This window comes from Gobio gobio (assembly GCF_949357685.1).
Source record: "Gobio gobio genome assembly, chromosome: 12".
In the NCBI taxonomy this organism is placed as follows: Eukaryota; Metazoa; Chordata; class Actinopteri; order Cypriniformes; family Gobionidae; genus Gobio; species Gobio gobio.
Window position 1 is genome coordinate 44,407,055 of NC_137105.1, and position 18,901 is coordinate 44,425,955.

The 18,901-nt window shown below is 38.6% G+C and overlaps 1 protein-coding gene across 3 annotated transcripts in view; it reads left to right on the forward strand.

Annotated features, from left to right (window-relative positions):
* Positions 1-18,901, forward strand: part of clocka (clock circadian regulator a) — a 44,361-nt gene that overhangs the window by 3,444 nt on the left and 22,016 nt on the right. For all 3 annotated transcript variants that reach the window (XM_079831164.1, XM_079831163.1, XM_079831165.1), the window contains exons 2-4: positions 93-185; positions 15,964-16,023; positions 16,522-16,670. In XM_079831164.1, coding sequence (XP_079687290.1) covers positions 166-185; positions 15,964-16,023; positions 16,522-16,670 — 229 coding nt within the window. In that variant the 5' untranslated portion in view covers positions 93-165. The remainder of the gene's footprint in view (positions 1-92; positions 186-15,963; positions 16,024-16,521; positions 16,671-18,901) is intronic.

Here is an 18,901-nt window from a genome sequence, read left to right on the forward strand (position 1 = left end):
AGGAGTGCCTGTTGAATAAACACATTTAAATGGCATTAAATAAATGTTGTTGTTTTTTTTTGTTTTGTTGTTCTTGTCATTTTGTTACCCAGGTTAATGTACAAATGTCTACCTCACGCTTAAAGATCCTCTCTCTACAACTGCGACCCTGAACACACTACAAAAATGACCTCCAGCATAGACCGGTAAGTGCTTGGTCGACCCCAAACCACCCTTTGGAGAATTGATACTCTTACCAATAGCCTGAATCTCATGTATTAGCACAGTAATAAACATCACCATTATTATTTTCAGTCAGCTGGTTTGTTAAATGATATTCAGAGTTCATTTGAAACCAAGGCAGTTCCTGTCCTGCACCCCCATAACAGCATCTTTTGCCCGACATCATAACCATGGTTACATTAACGGTGCAGCAGAGATGAAGCGCTCCTTTTAAACAATCTTAATATCTATGTTCATTTCCCTTCCTCTAACATGCAAATGCAACACACCCATAGACGGTTGCTATAGTGACAACAGTGAATGGAATGACATTAAACATGCCCACTCTGGCCAGCCTCGATGCGCCCAGCTTTTTTCTAACTGGTCGGGCCTGTTGAGTGACAGTGAGTTGGGCCATTGTGTGGCGGCGGTGTGGAATTTTTCCGGCTAATCTCTGGATTACCGTCACGCTGAATGGAGCAGCAGCTCCATTTTCCTCTCTCAAAGGTTTCCAGGTGAAGTAACTGGAGATGGCACCTACGGTCGAAAACAGGGACTTAAAACCATCACCATATGGTGCTTGCGCAATCTGTATTTTCTTACCGTACTCTTTTGAGGAGTCGTAAATCCTCTCATCTCTCAGACCCTCGTGAGCTCTAAGTGGCCCTTCACACAGGACACGTTTTTGCCTTTAAACACATCTAGACAGAACACAGGGGGATTTCATATGCATTTTACGCAGCCATTTTAACTTGTATACATTTTTCACATGGTTTATGTTGATTGATTTTTTTGGAGTGAAAAAAGTCAGCATGATGTGTGAATCTCCACACCTCTGACATGGAATGAGAAGTACTTGTTTTTCTTTGTATATTTAGGTGCGTAAGCTCCTATTGTGTCCGTTGGCGTTCTTATTATTCTTCCGTTTCTTCTTCTTCTTCCGCTCTGGTAGTCTATGGCAGCCCATAGAACCGTTTGCGGGAAAGTTATGAAAATTGGCACACAGATCCAGGACACTCTGAACTGTCACCATAGCAAATTTGGAGTCTCTAACTCAATCCCTTTAGCGCCACCAACTGTCCACAATGATAAACATTTCATTGAGCAAATCTAGGTCAAATGTTTTGGTTTGCTTTAAAAACTTGAATAAAAGTTACAATTAGGGTGAACATTTATTTTTCATGTGATGGAAAATATAAAAATTTTGGACCACAAACTTATGAACCATAGCAGAGTCGGTATTATGATTGGTCAGGTCGCCTGTCGATCAAACTTTCCGCACCACATCAGTTTTGTATCAACACCACCTATTGGTCGAAAATGATAAACCATTAAATCACATTACTAGTGACTTTATTTGATTTTTCAGTCGTTTTTTCCTAAAATCATCTTAATATGCTTTTAATTGCTCATTGTTGCAGTTGGTCTGATGATCCCAGCCATGCACTCATGACTTATCGTGCCTTCTTTGTGCTTGCAGCTATATTTGTTATTCTTGTATTTAAACAATTTTGAATATTTGATGCACTCAGCATGCCGAGTTGCATTTTATACTAGTAGTCTATAGTACATGCATTGCATGTATTATAATAACAATGTATTAATAACATTGTATAAGCTGGTTAAAGGAACATTTTGAAAATAGGCTCATTTTACAAGTCCCCTAGAGTTAAATAGTTGAGTTTTACCGTTTTTGAATCCATTCAGCCGATCTTTGTATCTGGCGGTAGCACTTTTAGCAAAGCTTAGCATACATCATTGATTCTAATCAGTCCATTAGCATCTCATTCAAAAAATGACCAAAGACACTTTCAATATTTTTCCTATTTAAAACTTGTCTTCTACAGTTACATCGTGTGCTAAGAGCAACTGAAAATTAAGAGTTGCGATTTTCTACACCTATATGGCTTGGAACTAATTTCTCATTCCTGCGCAATAGTCGCGGATCTTCGCGGCCGTACCATGGCTGCAGCAGCGCAATGAACTTTCAATGTGACCGGCACTAAGTTTGTGTAGTTGCAGAGAAAGTTTCAGGCTTGCAGCCGAAAAATTGTGTTGTGGATTTACCTGTGTGATTAGCCATGGTTCTGTGTGTTGTAAAGGGCTGTGATAGTAAGTCGAAGGTGTATATGTTACTACCACCATGTTTCACAGAATACCAACGAATCATTGCGCCGCTGCAGCCATAGTACGGCCGCGAAGATCCGCGACTATTACGCAGGAATGAGAAAGTAGTTCCTAGCCATATAGGTGTAGAAAATCGCAACTTTTCATTTTCAGTTTGTCTTAGCACACGATGTAACTGTAGAAGAGTCAAGTTTTAAATAGGAAAAATATTGAAAGTGTCTTTGGTCATTTTTTGAATGAGATGCTAATGGACTGATTAGAATCAATGATGTATGCTAAGCTATGCTAAAAGTGCTACCGCCAGATACAAAGATCGGCTGAATGGATTCAAAAACGGTAAAACTCAACTATTTAACTCTAGGGGACTTGTAAAATGAGCCTATTTTCAAAAAAAGTGGAGTGTTCCTTTAAGGAAATAATTACATATTAAATATATATTTAGTAGTTTATTGAGTGTATCATAATGTAGAAATTACAAATGTATTATACACATACTATTAATTAGCTAATATTTTATCTGATGCCAGATAATTTACACAATAAATGTTCCCTTTGCTTTATATTTTGTAACTGGTGAAAATAAAAAAAAATTGGTAACACTTTATTTTCGGGTCCAATTCTCACTATTAACTAGTTGTTTATCAGCATGCATATTACTAGGATATTGGCTGTTTATTAGTAAGCACATATTAATGCTTTATTCTGCATGACCGTATTCTACAACCCATAATCCTACCCGTTTCCTAAACTTTACTACGACCTTACTAACTATTCACTATGTTTATTGAGGCAAAAGTTGTAGTTAGTTAGATAAAAGTGGAAAATTGACTTTAAACTAAAATGTGACCAAATTTGTATGTATCAGATTTCATGCATTTTCAAATCCAGATGTCTAATATTCTGGTACTGGATATTAAATATGATAAGATTCTGCTCCAACGGAAAAGTTGAATTATTGCATGTTGCTATTTAACCCTTTCATGCATGGTGTCCACATTTGGGGACAGTTAATTTAACTTTAAGGTTCATTCATCTTGGTAATTCTCTCCAAACCACTTGAGGGCAGTGTCAGTAGATTGACAGCAATATTTTAACAATGGCTACTGTCTTGTAACCCAAATATTCATTGCTTGATGATGACATCATTAATCCAAGATGGCTGACAGCGATAGCCATGTGCCAAATGCACCAGGCATATCTGTGAAAAACTTTTACATAAGGAGGTCAATTGAGCTAAAAAAAAATATTAGTATGTACAGTAAAGTATGATGAATATGTTAGTATTTTAAAAACTAAAATTTAGAGTAAAATGTCGTTTTTATACACCAAAAACGAACTGTCCATGTATGTGGACGTCATGCAACAGTGGAGTCAGATTGCATAAAGTCTGATTTCTGTAACCTGCTAGTATATGTGTTCTGTTTTTGCAAATATGTTTTGAATTGTCTTATATTGTAATAAAACAGACATTTAACAAATATATCAACATAAATAACCATAAAAAGTGACATATTATGGAATTAAATGGCAACTTTACACATACATACCAAGACAAATTAGCATTTTGCCTACCAAACAGGGACAGCACAGGTCAAGCACTCATTTCAGAATAACAGAGAATATCCCAGAGGACAGTGTGTGACAGTGACCGCACTGATGAGGAGTGTGTGCCAGCAAAGCCCAGCCCATATTGCTATTAGGTTTCCACATATATGTAACTAGCATTATAGTTTCTACACTCTGTGTTTTATCGTTGTTATATTGTAATATTAATGTTTTAAATATCTGAGCTTTTATGCATAGCATAAAATGACATAATAAAAGCACAACATTCCATATTGTCATCTGTGGCTTTTTGTTTCCACATACGTGGAAAGTTAAATAATTTTTAAATAAAACTGAATTTTGTAAAAATTAAAATGGATTTCAATTTTAGCATCATATTACAGTAATAAAAAGAATTAAAAAAAAAATCTAGATAATGTTTTCCATAATGCATGCATGAAAGGGTTAATATGTTGCAGTTAACATTATTCATAATATAATATAAAAACATACCCCACTTGAACTCTTAATACTTTTTTTTAATTATGGTAAGTCATTAATTTTCATAATAGCGCTTTTTTGTTAAGATTCAATCAAAGTTTGTAATTAACTTTTTAAAATGTGGTAAGCTGTTATGCACTCACGTTCGCCCTTCCTGAAGTGATGGGACTGGTCTTTCCTGCTGTACAGTTAAGCTAAAGTGAAACAACCAAACCCTTGAAGTGCAAACGGACACATTTAGACTTCTATCATGATTGCCTTTGTTAATATCTACACATTTGAACCTCTATGACTTTAAGACACGCCACAGTCTGATCTCTGGTTTTTAGTGGTCATTAATTCTCAAGCCATCTTATGTTATAGAGTTTATGTTAGGTTTAAATTTCAAAATATGTATATAAGTGGGGCAAGTAAAACTATACCAGTAAAGCAACACATGTGAACCTAAAGCTTTTTTGACAGCTTTACTTGTTAAACATCCAGCAGGCTCGTACATTCCAGCATTATGAAGTTATCACATATCTTTTTGTTGTTGATACAACCAAATTTGTTCAGACAATGTTCTTTGGGATGTCTGATGTAGTTAATGATGTTTTGAATTGTCATACCTGATATTTTTCTCCCATACACATATTTGACACTTTCCAAACACCGTCTGACAGAAACTTGGGTGAAATTCAGTCACAACTTCTTGTGATTTGTCAAAACTGGCAAATGTTAGTTTTAAGTACTGTAATGTTTGCCAGGTCAAGCAATAAGACTTCAACATTGCGATCTGAGTTCGTGTCAGGAGTCTCAAGTCCACATCTCTGATATCATTTCATTTCTGATAAACATTTAATTGAGCATATCTAGGTCAAATGTGTGTTGAACAGTTTTGGGTTGCTTTAAAAACTCTTAAATAAAAGTTTCAATTAGGGTGAAATTTTACTCACTTTATTTATTTGGACCCCAAACTTATAAACTGTACTGTAAATGATGACAGAATAGATCTTAAATGAGCATGGGGCATTGACATTGCCATTTGGTTCTTATTTGAAAAACAATGGCCAATGAGGAAGGCCAACAATGCTAAATTATGTTATCCTTTTGGCTTCTAGCTCAAATATTGGCTCTTATGAACGCCACCACGAAGTCGTAAATACCAGTGGGAAGTTTGGGATTTTCTTTAAGCCTGGATCTGTACGAGTTGGGGGCGTGTCAGAGAGAAACATGGCGGACTCAATGAATGCAACGTCTGTAGTTGATTATAACGGGTATTTAGCAGTGACACAGTCAAGCTTTTTCATTTACAACAAAGTAAGCTAGCATTGTAATATAACAATTAGCCTAATATATACCGATACAGTTTACAGTGGCTTCATAGATTAATTCAAAACGTAAAAGATTAAAACTCACCTGATACGCATTCTTTTTTTTCCATTTTCTATAAGCAGAGTTAACAAACCTTGCTGTATTTTCGTGAAATTCATTAAAAGAAGGTACACCGCCATCTTGCTCCGACCAAAGAGACTTGAACGCACATGATGTCGTAAACACGACTTCTCACCTCGTAAATACGAACATCCCAGGAGGACTTGAACGCACCATCACACCACACATTCATTGTGGAACAAAGACAACGAACCGACAGACGAAACAAAGGTTATTTTTGGTATGAAACAAAACATTTCCAAAAGATTTGAAAGAAATTCAAATAATAAATACTGTTTTTTGGCTCTTTATTGTGTTGTGACACATTAGCGCCTCAGTTCAGAAACGAACATCCCTTACTAGTTATAGCACTAAATAAACATGAATAAACATCAGAAGGCATGTTTCAACCGCGGAAAGACGTATACACCTTTTTTCAAGTTCAAGCAACATTAAAGGGTTAGTTCACCCAAAAATGAAAATTCTGTCATTAATTACTTACCCTCATGCCGTTCGACACCCATAAGACCTCTGTTCATCTTCGGAACACAAATGAAGATATTTTAGTTGAAATCTGATGGCTCTGAAAGGCCTCCATTGGCACAATGCACGGTTCACTCTCAAGACCCTTAAAAGGTACTAAAGACGTCGTTACAAAGTCCATCTCACTACAATGGTTCTACAATAACTTTATGGAGTGACGAGAATAGTTTTTGTGCGCAAAAAAACCCTAAATAACGACTTATATAGTGATGACGATTTCAAAACACGGCATCATGAAGCTTCGACGCGTTATGAATCAGTGAGCCGAATCATGATTCGGATCGCGTGTCAAACCGCCAAACTGCTGAAATTTGGCGATCCAAACTGCTGAATCGACTCACTGATTCATAACGCTTCGAAGCTTCATGATGCCGTGTTTTGAAATCGTCATCACTATATAACTATATTGCGCACAAAAACTATTCTCGTCACTCCATAAAGTTATTGTAGAACCACTGTAGTGAGATGGACTTTGTAACGACGTCTTTAGTACCTTTTAAGGGTCTTGAGAGTGAACCGTGCATTGTGCCAGTGGAGGCCTTTCAGAGCGATCAGATTTCAACTAAAATATCTTCATTTGTGTTCTGAAGATGAACGGAGGTCTTACGGGTGTCGAACGACATGAGGGTAATTAATTAATGACAGAATTTTCATTTTTGGGTGAACTAACCCTTTAATCTACCAACTCTCCTGTCTGATTTGTTTGTCGGACAAAATGGCGGATTCAGCTTTATGATTGGCCTGAAGGGTGAATTCGCCTCTGTGTATGCTTTTGCTTTGTGATCAATACTGTGCTTTGAAACTAGATCTCCTGCGTCAGTTGTCATCTTTATTGCATTGTTGTGGTCAACTGTTGGTGTGTTTGCTTTACAGGAGTCAGGAAGATAGCAGACTAAAACAGTCTCTCTCACGACACAAACACTATTAAAGTTAATGATCAGCCATCCACATCCTCTATGTGCGTGTGTCCGAGAGAGAACGGTGAAATGTTAATACACAAACCCTGCATTGTTTTTGGACTATAAATGTAGGTCATCACATTTTTCTACTTCTAATGGTTCAAATTAGCTCCATTTTGGTATACTTAAATGAGGCGCATGTTCAAAACGACTGGATCATAAAGCAGTCAGATAGATTGTGTGAGAGAAAGAAAATGCCACGCTATCAGCGTGCAGTGACTGATGGACTAATTGTGTCTTCAAAACAATTACAATAAGAGTGTGTCCTGTCCCTGTGTGGAGGGTCATTTAGATGCAGCAACTTCAAGCCTAAAGACAGGTGTGGAATGGGGTCATTCAGTCATGAGCTGATACACAATCTCTAATGTGTCAAGCACGAGCTGTATAGTGGCAGACGCAGTGACGCATTTGGAAGTGAATGATGAAAGTTGAGTGTGTGGCTTAAAATACAACCGACGCATTCAATTGCAATTCATACATAATGTGATGGCATTACGGCTCCAAGGCTGGAAAATGTACTAAATGCATGTAATGTGCAACGAATATGTGTCCTCTTTTCTGTTTGAGATGAATGAATGAATGTACATTGATCAGGCATAACATTATGTCCTTATATTGGGTGGTCCCCCTTTTGCTGCCAAAACAGCCCTGACCCGTCGGGGCAGATCCTTTAAGTCCTCTAAGCTGTGAGGTGGGGCCTCCAGAACACATTAACTTTGAGGACAAAATGTTCACTTGTTGCTTAATATATCCCACCCACTGACAGGTGCCGTGATGAAGAGATAATCAGTTATTCACTTCACCTGTCAGTAGTCATAATATTATGCCTGATCGATGTATGTATGTATGGATGGATGGATGGATGGATGGATGGATGGATGCATGTATGAATGGATGGATGATGGATGGATGCGTGCATGGATGAATGGATGTATGAATGAACTGATGTATGGATGGATGGATGTATGAATGGATGTTTGAATGAACCGATGGATGTATGAATGGATGTATGAATGAACGTATGTATGGATGGATGGATGGATGGATGAATGAACTGATGGATGGATGGATGCATGTATGGATGGATGTATGGATGGATGCATGTATGAATGGATGTATGGATGTATGAATGGATGTATGAATGAATGTATGTATGGATGGATGGATGGATGGATGAATGAACTGATGGATGGATGCATGTATGAATGGATGGATGAATGAACTGATGGATGGATGGATGTATGGATGGATGGATGGATGGATGCATGTATGAATGGATGTGTGAATGAACTGATGCATGTATGAATGGATGTATGAATGAACGGATGGATGGATGGATGGATGGATGCATGTATGAGTGGATGGATGAATGAACTGATGGATGGATGGATGGATGAATGAATGTATGTATGGATGGATGGATGGATGAATGAACTGATGGATGGATGCATGTATGAATGGATGGATGAATGAACTGATGGATGGATGGATGGATGGATGTATGGATGGATGGATGGATGGATGCATGTATGAATGGATGTGTGAATGAACTGATGCATGTATGAATGGATGTATGAATGAACGGATGGATGGATGGATGGATGGATGGATGCATGTATGAGTGGATGGATGAATGAACTGATGGATGGATGGATGGATGGATGTATGAATGGATGTATGAATGAACGTATGTATGGATGGATGGATGGATGAATGAACTGATGGATGGATGGATGGATGGATGCATGTATGAATGGATGGATGAATGAACTGATGGATGGATGGATGCATGTATGGATGGATGTATGGATGGATGCATGTATGAATGGATGTATGAATGTATGAATGGATGTATGAATGAACGTATGTATGTATGGATGGATGGATGGATGAATGAACTGATGGATGGATGCATGTATGAATGGATGGATGAATGAACTGATGGATGGATGGATGTATGGATGGATGGATGGATGGATGGATGCATGTATGAATGGATGTGTGAATGAACTGATGCATGTATGAATGGATGTATGAATGAACGGATGGATGGATGGATGGATGGATGGATGGATGCATGGATGAGTGGATGGATGAATGAACTGATGGATGGATGGATGGATGGATGTATGAATGGATGTATGAATGAACGTATGTATGGATGGATGGATTGATGAATGAACTGATGGATGGATGGATGGATGGATGCATGTATGAATGGATGGATGGATGGATGGATGGATGCATGTATGAATGGATGTGTGAATGAACTGATGCATGTATGAATGGATGTATGAATGAACGGATGGATGGATGCATGGATGGATGGGTGGATGCATGGATGGATGGATGGATGGATGCATGTATGAATGGATGGATGTGTGAATGAACTGATGCATGTATGAATGGATGTATGAATGAACTGATGTATGGATATATGGATGTATGAATGGATGGATGGATGGATGCATGTATGAATGGATGTGTGAATGAACTGATGCATGTATGAATGGATGTATGAATTAACTGATGTATGGATATATGGATGTATGAATGGATGGATGGATGGATGCATGTATGAATGGATGTGTGAATGAACTGATGGATGTATGAATGGAGCTATGAATGAACTGATGTATGTATGGATGGATGAATGAACTGATGTATGTATGGATGGACGGATGGATGGATGCATGTATGAATGGATGTATGGATGCATGTATGAATGGATGTATGAATGAACTGATGTATGTATGGATGGACAGATGGATGCATGTATGAATGGATGTATGAATGAACTTATGGATGGATGGATGGATGGATGAATGAACTGATGTATGTCATATGTGATTTACCAACCCTAAACTTTTGAACAGACTTTTAGACTATAATGTAGTGGCTATTTTTTATATTTTTTTTAATAAAAGACAAGCCTTTTGTTAACGCTTAATTAGGAAATAAATCAACACAGGAAAAACTCATTTATTTGATAGTCTTTTTTACAGTAATTACGTGATTAGTGTTTTCTGTGTTCACAATATAAACTGAAATTAGGTGAAAATATTTGGCTATTTCTGACTCTTTTCTCACTAATTGTCCCGTTTAAATTTTCTTGGTCAATCTTACCTCTTCGTTTTGAATGTGGGCACCATTTTGAGCTGATGGCTTTGTATTCACAGAGCAGATATAAATATCTTTTTGTTTGGCAACCAAATCAGTTGACAACAGTGTATTTTTAGACTCACTAATAGATGTCCATTATTTTCATTTTCACTTTTTCTTTTTCTGTTTCTTGCAAAACTGCGTATTGCATCTATTCTAAATTGAAAATCCAGTTTTCACATGCAGCAATAATATTGAACATATAATGTGGCATTATTAGAGTAGTGGGTGCTTCCTTACTCAAACACACAGTCACACACCCACAACCATTGATGCAAATGGACTGGGCAAACTCTGGATTGCTTATGTAAAAATGTTGGTAATGGACACCCAGTGGCAAAGCAAAATGCACATTGGTTTATTTGCCCAGCCTGTTGTTTGCACTCATTAATCTCGTAACTTTGCAAATACACACTCATATGGTTGACTTGCATATCGTCTCGCACACAAAAAACACTAATTCACTTGTGCACACGTACACTCTACTACACACCATAAATGGAAGGTCATTGTGATCTCTGCGGTTCCAGAGACAGACACACATTTGAACATCCTGTGCAAAAGACCTATTATCTCAAGGCTAAGATGTTGAGATGACCTTAAAATGATCGTACAGAAACTGTCATTTACATCTTCCCAATCCCATACTGCTTTCTTTGGACCCGAGAAGCTGCTATGACATCAGTCATGAAATCACAGCCATTACAAACTGTTCTCTGATCCTCTGCCATGACCAGCTGGTCTCGCTTTCTGTCCTGTGCTCACAAAGCAGCTGAGTCAGAGAACACTGGGTATCTAAATATATCCACACACACACACACACAGCGCCCCTACAGACCTTTATATCCGCCTCTCACTGCCACCTCCACTGCTGACCTACTGCCTGTTTAATCAATGATTTATTGCCTGATCTGATTATGATGAAATATTGTGGGGCATCAGAAGAAATGGCTTAAACATTTTCTTGGTTTAGTCGTTTTTGTGTTTCCTCATTAACTCGCTCAATCATTTACTCGCCCTCATTGACTTGATCTTGGAAACACAAATGAAGATATGTTTTAATAAAACATGATAGATTTGTAAAACAAATCCAAACATGTTTGAGATTCCGATACCATATCTGATGTGTCCTATGAATTAGCGTTGATCGGTGTTATTGTGGATAAAAACCTCAATTAAATCTGTTCATTATATAAAGTGATCATGGGCCTGTACCATGGTGGTAGTTGAACAAACTCAGGGTTACAGGATTAGGTTCGAGTTGACAAAACCAAACCAGTTCAATCAGACTTTGTTGGTACCGTGACGCTGATCATCTTTGTCAACTTAGGTTATGATCTGAGTTTAAGGGTGCGTTCACACTTGTCATGTTTGGTTCGATTAAAACGAACCCTGGTGCGATTGCTCGGTTAGGGCGATTAATTTGAACATAATGTGAACGCTGCCATCCGAACTCTGGTGCACCTCTAACAAGCGGACCGAGACCGCTAAAAAGATGGGTCTCGGTTCGCTTCCAAGCGAACTCTGGTGCGGTTCGATTTATATATGAACGCAACACGGACCAAAGACATGTAAACGAACCAAAAACAGGACGTGATGTCACAAGATGCTACGCTACAAGTCAGCTGATTTGACGACGCGGAAAGATCGGTGTATCCAAAATGAGTAGAGGGCAAACGTGGAGCAACGAGGAGGTAAAGTGCCTCATGAATGTATGCAGATCTTCATTTCTGCATACAATGGAGGAAATCCTGCTGCTGTTTTGAATGTTTTGAACATTTTATGATCTCTTCGTGAGTTCTCAGCTGGTAAAAATAAAACCATATGTACACGCATAAAATGATGGCGTTTAATCCAGCACACAGCATTGTTTTGAATGTTCGGTAAGCAAGCTCCGTCGCGAAATATACGTCATAAAAGCCGACCAATCAGGTTGTGACCGTATCCCTATGCCTTTGGTTCGGTAACTTTAGGTTCGCTGTTAAAAATGCCAGTGTGAACGCTAAGCGAACCAGGACTATATGTTTTGTTTTTTGGTTCGGACCAAACGAACCAAACTACAAGTGTGAACGCACCCTAAGAGATTAGCGGCTCTATTTTAACGATCTGAGCGCATGGTCTGAAGCGCAAGTGCACTTAGGGCGTGTCCTAATCCACTTTTTTGCCAGTTTAACATTGGGAAAAATTGTCGGTGCGCCAGGCACATGGTCTAAAAGGGTTGTCCCTATTCTCCTAATGAGTAATGGGTGTGTTTAGGCGTAACATGTAATAAACCAACCAGAGTCTCATTTCCCATTCTCTTTAAAAACCAGTTGTGCTTATACTATGGCGGAATTTGTGAGCGGAAAAACTGAATGCTTCTCTAGCGAGGAAACGGACAAGCCGGATTCCACCAAAGCTCCCCCAACATTTTAATCCTTTCATTTTTAATATTTAAAAATGTTTGTGTGCTGCGCGTCCCTGTGTGTGTAATAAGCAGAGTGTACGTGCTTTGTGGACCCGCCTATAGGGACATATTACTAACACGCTCTTTAAATAACACAAATAATACTGCGCTATTGACTTAAGACTGAGTTTTTGTTGGTCAAAGCGCAGTTGATTTCAGTTGCCTCAAAATAGCAACGCGCCAACAATGCACCTGAACCAGAGTATGTGAGTGGAGTGGGAGCAGAGCGAGGAGTGGAGCGGCATTATTTTGAATGGAGTGAGGAGCGGATTTTTTAAAAGTCGGAGCGTTGTGGTTTTCACTCGCTCCACTCAGTCCCGCGCGCGACTACCGCCCCATCACAAGTTCAATTAATGCCAACGGCCCATAATATAACTGTATTTTTAGCCAGAACTCACACATTAAACACATTTAACTAGCTTGATACAGATGGATTACTCAAATCAGAAAGAATGTAAAGGTTATGATGACGGCGATGGACATGAGCGCGATGTTATAGTTCAAGGAATTTTTTTGTACCTTCTCCATACTGAATATGATTAGGTGAAGGCACATTTTAAACAGGTAGCACTTATTCACACAAGCAATCGTTCTCTCTAATGCATTCAAACAAATGTAATCTTAGTGTTTATCTGCTTACAGTTATCTGTGTCTGATTTTGAATGAGCAGAAATCTGTAATGTAGTGACCCGTAGATAACATTACTGATGAAAACATACTATTTTCATCTTTCCAAACAAAATTTGCACTGCAAAAGCAGCAATGATATGTAACTTTTAATGCCGATAAAGCCTAATAAGCTTGGCATGTCGTAGGAAAAACTGTTTGCTCACTAGTTCCAATAAACTATATCTATATTGTTTTTTTTTTTTATGTATGTTATAAACTGAACTTTTGTGATATTGTAGCGCTTACTTAAATACTTTTGCCACAAAATTCCTCGGTTAAGTTAAGTCAATGGAAAGGCGCGTTGACGCGCATCTGTAGGTCCTGCGGTGCGATGGATGTGATTCCGCCTCATTCGCACGTCCAGTTTGCGCGAATTGAGTGTCTTGCGTGATACGCGCGTTATGCGCGAGTGGTACTTTTTGTGCTTTCACGCGTTTAAAGCGAATTCGCATCTGACGCCCGAGTTGAAAAATCTGAACTTTGGCGTCAATTCGCACCCCGTTAACCAATCAGGAGCCTGCTTGCTGCTGTCAGGTGGTAAAGTGACGTGATGAGAGACCCTGCATAATTTAAAAATACTACTATTGTGTCACAAAATGTCGTTTTAGGACTTTTTCAGGTGAGAATGTAGTTGTTTAAAGCTCAAATATGTGGTTTATTTATAAAGAGAGCACCTATTTAAAAAAAATAATCTTGTGTTTTTGGGGTTGTGAGATCCAGGCGATCACCGGGCGCTCAGCACTCATTAACCCCGGCAAGAGCAGCCTTTCCTCGGCTAGTCCTTCTGACGTTTGCCGCTGGCTCTGATGTCCTGTAGTGGTTTGTCTTGTGTGGATCTAACGGGCGATCTTTGGTGTCATTAATCTATAATTTGTTTTCTACCAAATCGTTTTGACTGAGGACTTTATTTTTTAAGGATATTTAAATATACATGCAGTGAAGAAAATGTAGCTAGGAGTTGCCTGGACCACGTTTGTGTGGCTATTAATGTTTAATAAATATTTTTAATGAAAATGAAAAGAGGCAGAGTGGTGTTTTTTGACATATTTCTCCTGGAGCGCCTTGAACGCACGTCTGTTTCGCTTCAAACGCTCGATTCATACGCGCGTCCAATTTGCTGTGGATGCGCGAATGGATTCAAAATGTTCAAGCGTCCAACTAGACGCGGTAGATGCGATTTTGACGCTCTATTCGCGTTTGGTGTGAACACAGCATGAGGCTAGTCCACGTTTCCCTCATTCACGTGTTGAGCGCCACCTCGAGGAGCCATAAAGTAGTGACGCTGGGAGCAGGGAAATCTATTTAGAGCGCCTTATTTTATTAATTAAAATATCGATATTTGATGCCAGCGTATCGTTTCTCACATCGAACAGAGAAGGAAAACGATATATTGCCCTTTCGATATTTTGTTTTTTAAACAAATTTACACAGCAAGTCTATGAACTTGAAAGAGGGCAGCTAAGAAAAAATCTTGCCATTTCAGTGCAAGTAAAAGTATTGAAGTTAGTTTAAATAGTTGATTAGGGTATAGAGAAAATTTAACATTTAAGCTCACATGTAGTTATTTTTTATAGCTTTATTGATTCTATAGCCATTTACTTTTAGATTCTATTACCTTTATATGTTTATATGGATTTAAACTAAGTGCTCAATAATAATTGAACATGTGTAATGGATTACAGGTATTATACAGGTATAATAATTACATAAATATCTAAATCATTCAAAATTATTATTATTATTATAAATAAGCATTGCTAAAAGACTATTTTGTCTTTAAAAATCATTTGCTAAATAGTGACCTTTAATTTGGAGTAGAAACGGGTAGTGTCTTTAGAGCCATCAGACATGTGTCACTTTGCTCACAGTTGATTGGTTCAATTTTGGTTTGAGATCTAGAGGTTAGTTGTTGAGCGTAAGTTACTATGGCGATGAACACAGCTAAAAGCCAAACCACTTTCATGGTGCCTAAAACCCAGGGTTGGCGCAAAATAAAATGAAACATACCTGGCTAGCTACCTAAACTGGCTTCATGGCATTGGCCCCATGTCTCTTCAGAAGACTTTGATTAAACCGCTCATTTCATATGGATTCGTTTTACAATGTTTTATATGAAATTTTGGTCTTATGGGTTTAGAAAACATGAGTAATTGATTTCAACTTCAGTCTGTTCCTCACACAAAGCTATCGTATGATTTCAGAAGACTTATTGTGCCCTGTTTGAAAGCTTGAAAGATTCAGTTCCTCGTTATTAATATTTGGGCAATAATCCCTCAAACCTTGGGATTGGTGGGGGCTGGGGAATGAAGCTGTGTTTGATTGGCCGGGCATACAGCTAGGTAGAGCTCACATTTCGTCAAGCTGGTCTAACCGCTTTTACTATTGGTCTCTTTTCAGGGATGACAGCAGTATCTTTGATGGGTTGATGGAAGAAGATGAGAAGGACAAAGCAAAAAGGTTATTAGAAAAACAAAACATTATGATTATGATTGCTTAGCGGGAATTTCTTTCTCTTACCCAAGACAAATTTCTTTAATGAGTCAACCCTTCATTCCATTATCTCATGCAAGAGTGGTTAAAACATGATTCATTACACTAGAGTATTGTATAGACAAGTCCTTTTTCATGGTAGTATATCTGAAGTGGTTTAGCACCAGGAATAGAAACTTGAGTGTGACCTAGTTATAAGTGCACAGATTCACCCTCATCTTCTGTATACAATCACAGAACCGTAAAACCGCTTCTCTCAGCATTGCAAGATTTTTCTCAGATCAGAAAGTGTCCCATTATCACTTTTAGAATTTAAGATAATTAATGGGTAGTTACGTGACGTGTCAAAGCTCAACTTTGAAAGCTTCTGAAATACCAATGAAATTATGTTATTATCTTATTATCCCCAAGTCAACGGTTGGTTTCCACTGTGGAATTTTTCACCTTTTGTTTTTCCACCAACAGAGTATCTAGGAACAAGTCGGAGAAGAAGAGGCGAGACCAGTTCAATGTGCTCATCAAGGAACTGGGCACTATGTTGCCGGGCAACACCCGCAAGATGGACAAGTCTACCATCCTACAAAAGAGCATCGACTTCCTGCGCAAGCACAAAGGTTACTGTAGCGCCCTAACAATTATTAGTAACCATATATTTTTAGATCTCAATTAGTCATGTGTTTAAGACCAGTTACAGTGCATCCGGAAAGTATTCACAGCGCTTCACTTTTTCCACATTTTATTGTTACAGCCTTATTCCAAAATTGATTAAATTCATTATTTTCCTCAAAATTCTACAAGCAATATTATGACAACGTGAAAGAAGTTTGTTTGAAATCTTTTCAAATCTTTTTATTAAAAATAAAAGAATTCACAACCTTTGCCATGACACTCAAAATTGAGCTCAGGTGCATCCTGTTTTTACACTGATCATCCTTGAGATGTTTCTACAACTTGATTGGAGTCCACCTGTGGTAAATTCAGTTGGACATGATTTGGAAAGGCAACCACAATCCAAGCCATTAATGCTGCCTTCACGTGCTATCGGAAATGTCCTATTTCCCACTTTAGAAGTCGTGATTACGAGCTTGTTGCATTCAAGTGCTTTGTTGTCGGAGTGAACAGGAATCATGGTGGACACCAGGTTATTGGGAAAATCGTATTAAAAACCAACATCATATGTAGTGTCCCATGCACCGACAACCATATAAACATTCCAGATAGTCCGCTTTCTGTTGATTCTGTAATTTCAGTCAAATGCAGGATATTTTCGCTGTGTACCAAACATACAATATGCTTCATATGATTACTCTTACTTGATGTTTTATAAACAAATTTCGGGAGAAGCACATTCAGAAAATTAAAACTAATTAAACACAAGTGGAGCACCCTCAGATAATTATACCTAATTAAACACATGTGGAGCACATCAAGCTAATCGCTTTAATCAATAATAAGAGGTGTGTATATATATATACAGCATATTTACCTTCTTTCGTTGACCGTTTTTATTTTAGCATCCCTCCACCACCCCATCTCCTCACTTTGATTTTAATAAACTCTTATTAGACATCAACACAATCCAAAATAAAATACAGTCTAGTTATAGACTATCTCTATCACGGGGGGGATACTCTGGGTTCGGGCCAAAATTCCGAGCCCGGAGCCCTCCCCCGGACAGCACGCCAAATACGCATAATATTTACTCTATTTAATTTGATGTAAGTGTGAACTCGTGAAATGTAAATATGTACTACATTAATTTCAAGACAAGACGACCTAGCTGTTTTGGGAAAAAAACAATAAAACCACACCTGCCACAGCAGTCTAGTTCTCCCCGCCACCATGTTTAAAGTTTATGACACGCCCATCTCGGGAATTGGGGTATCAAAATTATTTCCGAACTTCCCAGTGGTAAACACGACATCAGAGGGCGTTCATGTGCAATTTTTACCTAGGAAACTCGTATTTACGATAGTTCCGATAGCACGTGAAGGCAGCATGAGTCTAAGGAATTGTCTGTAGACCTCCAAGACAGGATTGTTTCGAGGCACGGATCTGGGGAAGGGTACAGAAAAATGTATGCAGCATTGAAGGTCCCAATGAGCACAGTGGCCTCAATCATCAGTAAATGGAAGAAGTTTGGAACCACCAGGACTCTTCCTAGAGCTGAGCGATTGGGGGAGAAGGGCCTCTCTTTGGCCTGAATAGCAAGCGTCATGTCTGGAGGAAACTAAGCACCGCTCATCACCTGGCCAATACCATCCCTACAGTGAAGCATGGTGGTGGCAGCATCATGCTGTGGGGATGTTCTTCAGCGGCAGGAACTGGGAGACTAGTCAGGATCGAGGAAAAAATTAATGCAGCAATGTACAGAGACATCCTTGATAAAAACCTGCTCCAGAGCGCTCTAGACCTCAGACTTGGGTGACGATTCAGCTTCCAACAGGACAACGACCCTAAGCACACAGCCAAGATAACGAAGGAGTGGCTATGGGACAACTCTGTGAATTTCCTTGAGTGGCCCAGCCTGAGCCCAGACTTGAACCCGATAGAACATCACTGGAGAGATGAACATCTCCTCATCCAACCTGATGGAGCTTGTGAGGTCCTGCAAAGAAGAATGGGGGAAAAAAACTGCCCAAAAAAAGGTGTGCCAAGCTTTTAACACCATTCTCAAAAAGACCTGAGGCTGTAATTGGTGCAAACGGTGCTTCAACAAAGTATTGAGCGAAGGTTGTGAATACTTATGAATTTTTTTTTTTTTTTATATATACATTTGCAAAGATTTCAAACAAACTTATTTCACTTTGTCATAATGGGGCATTGTTTGTAGAAATTTGAGGAA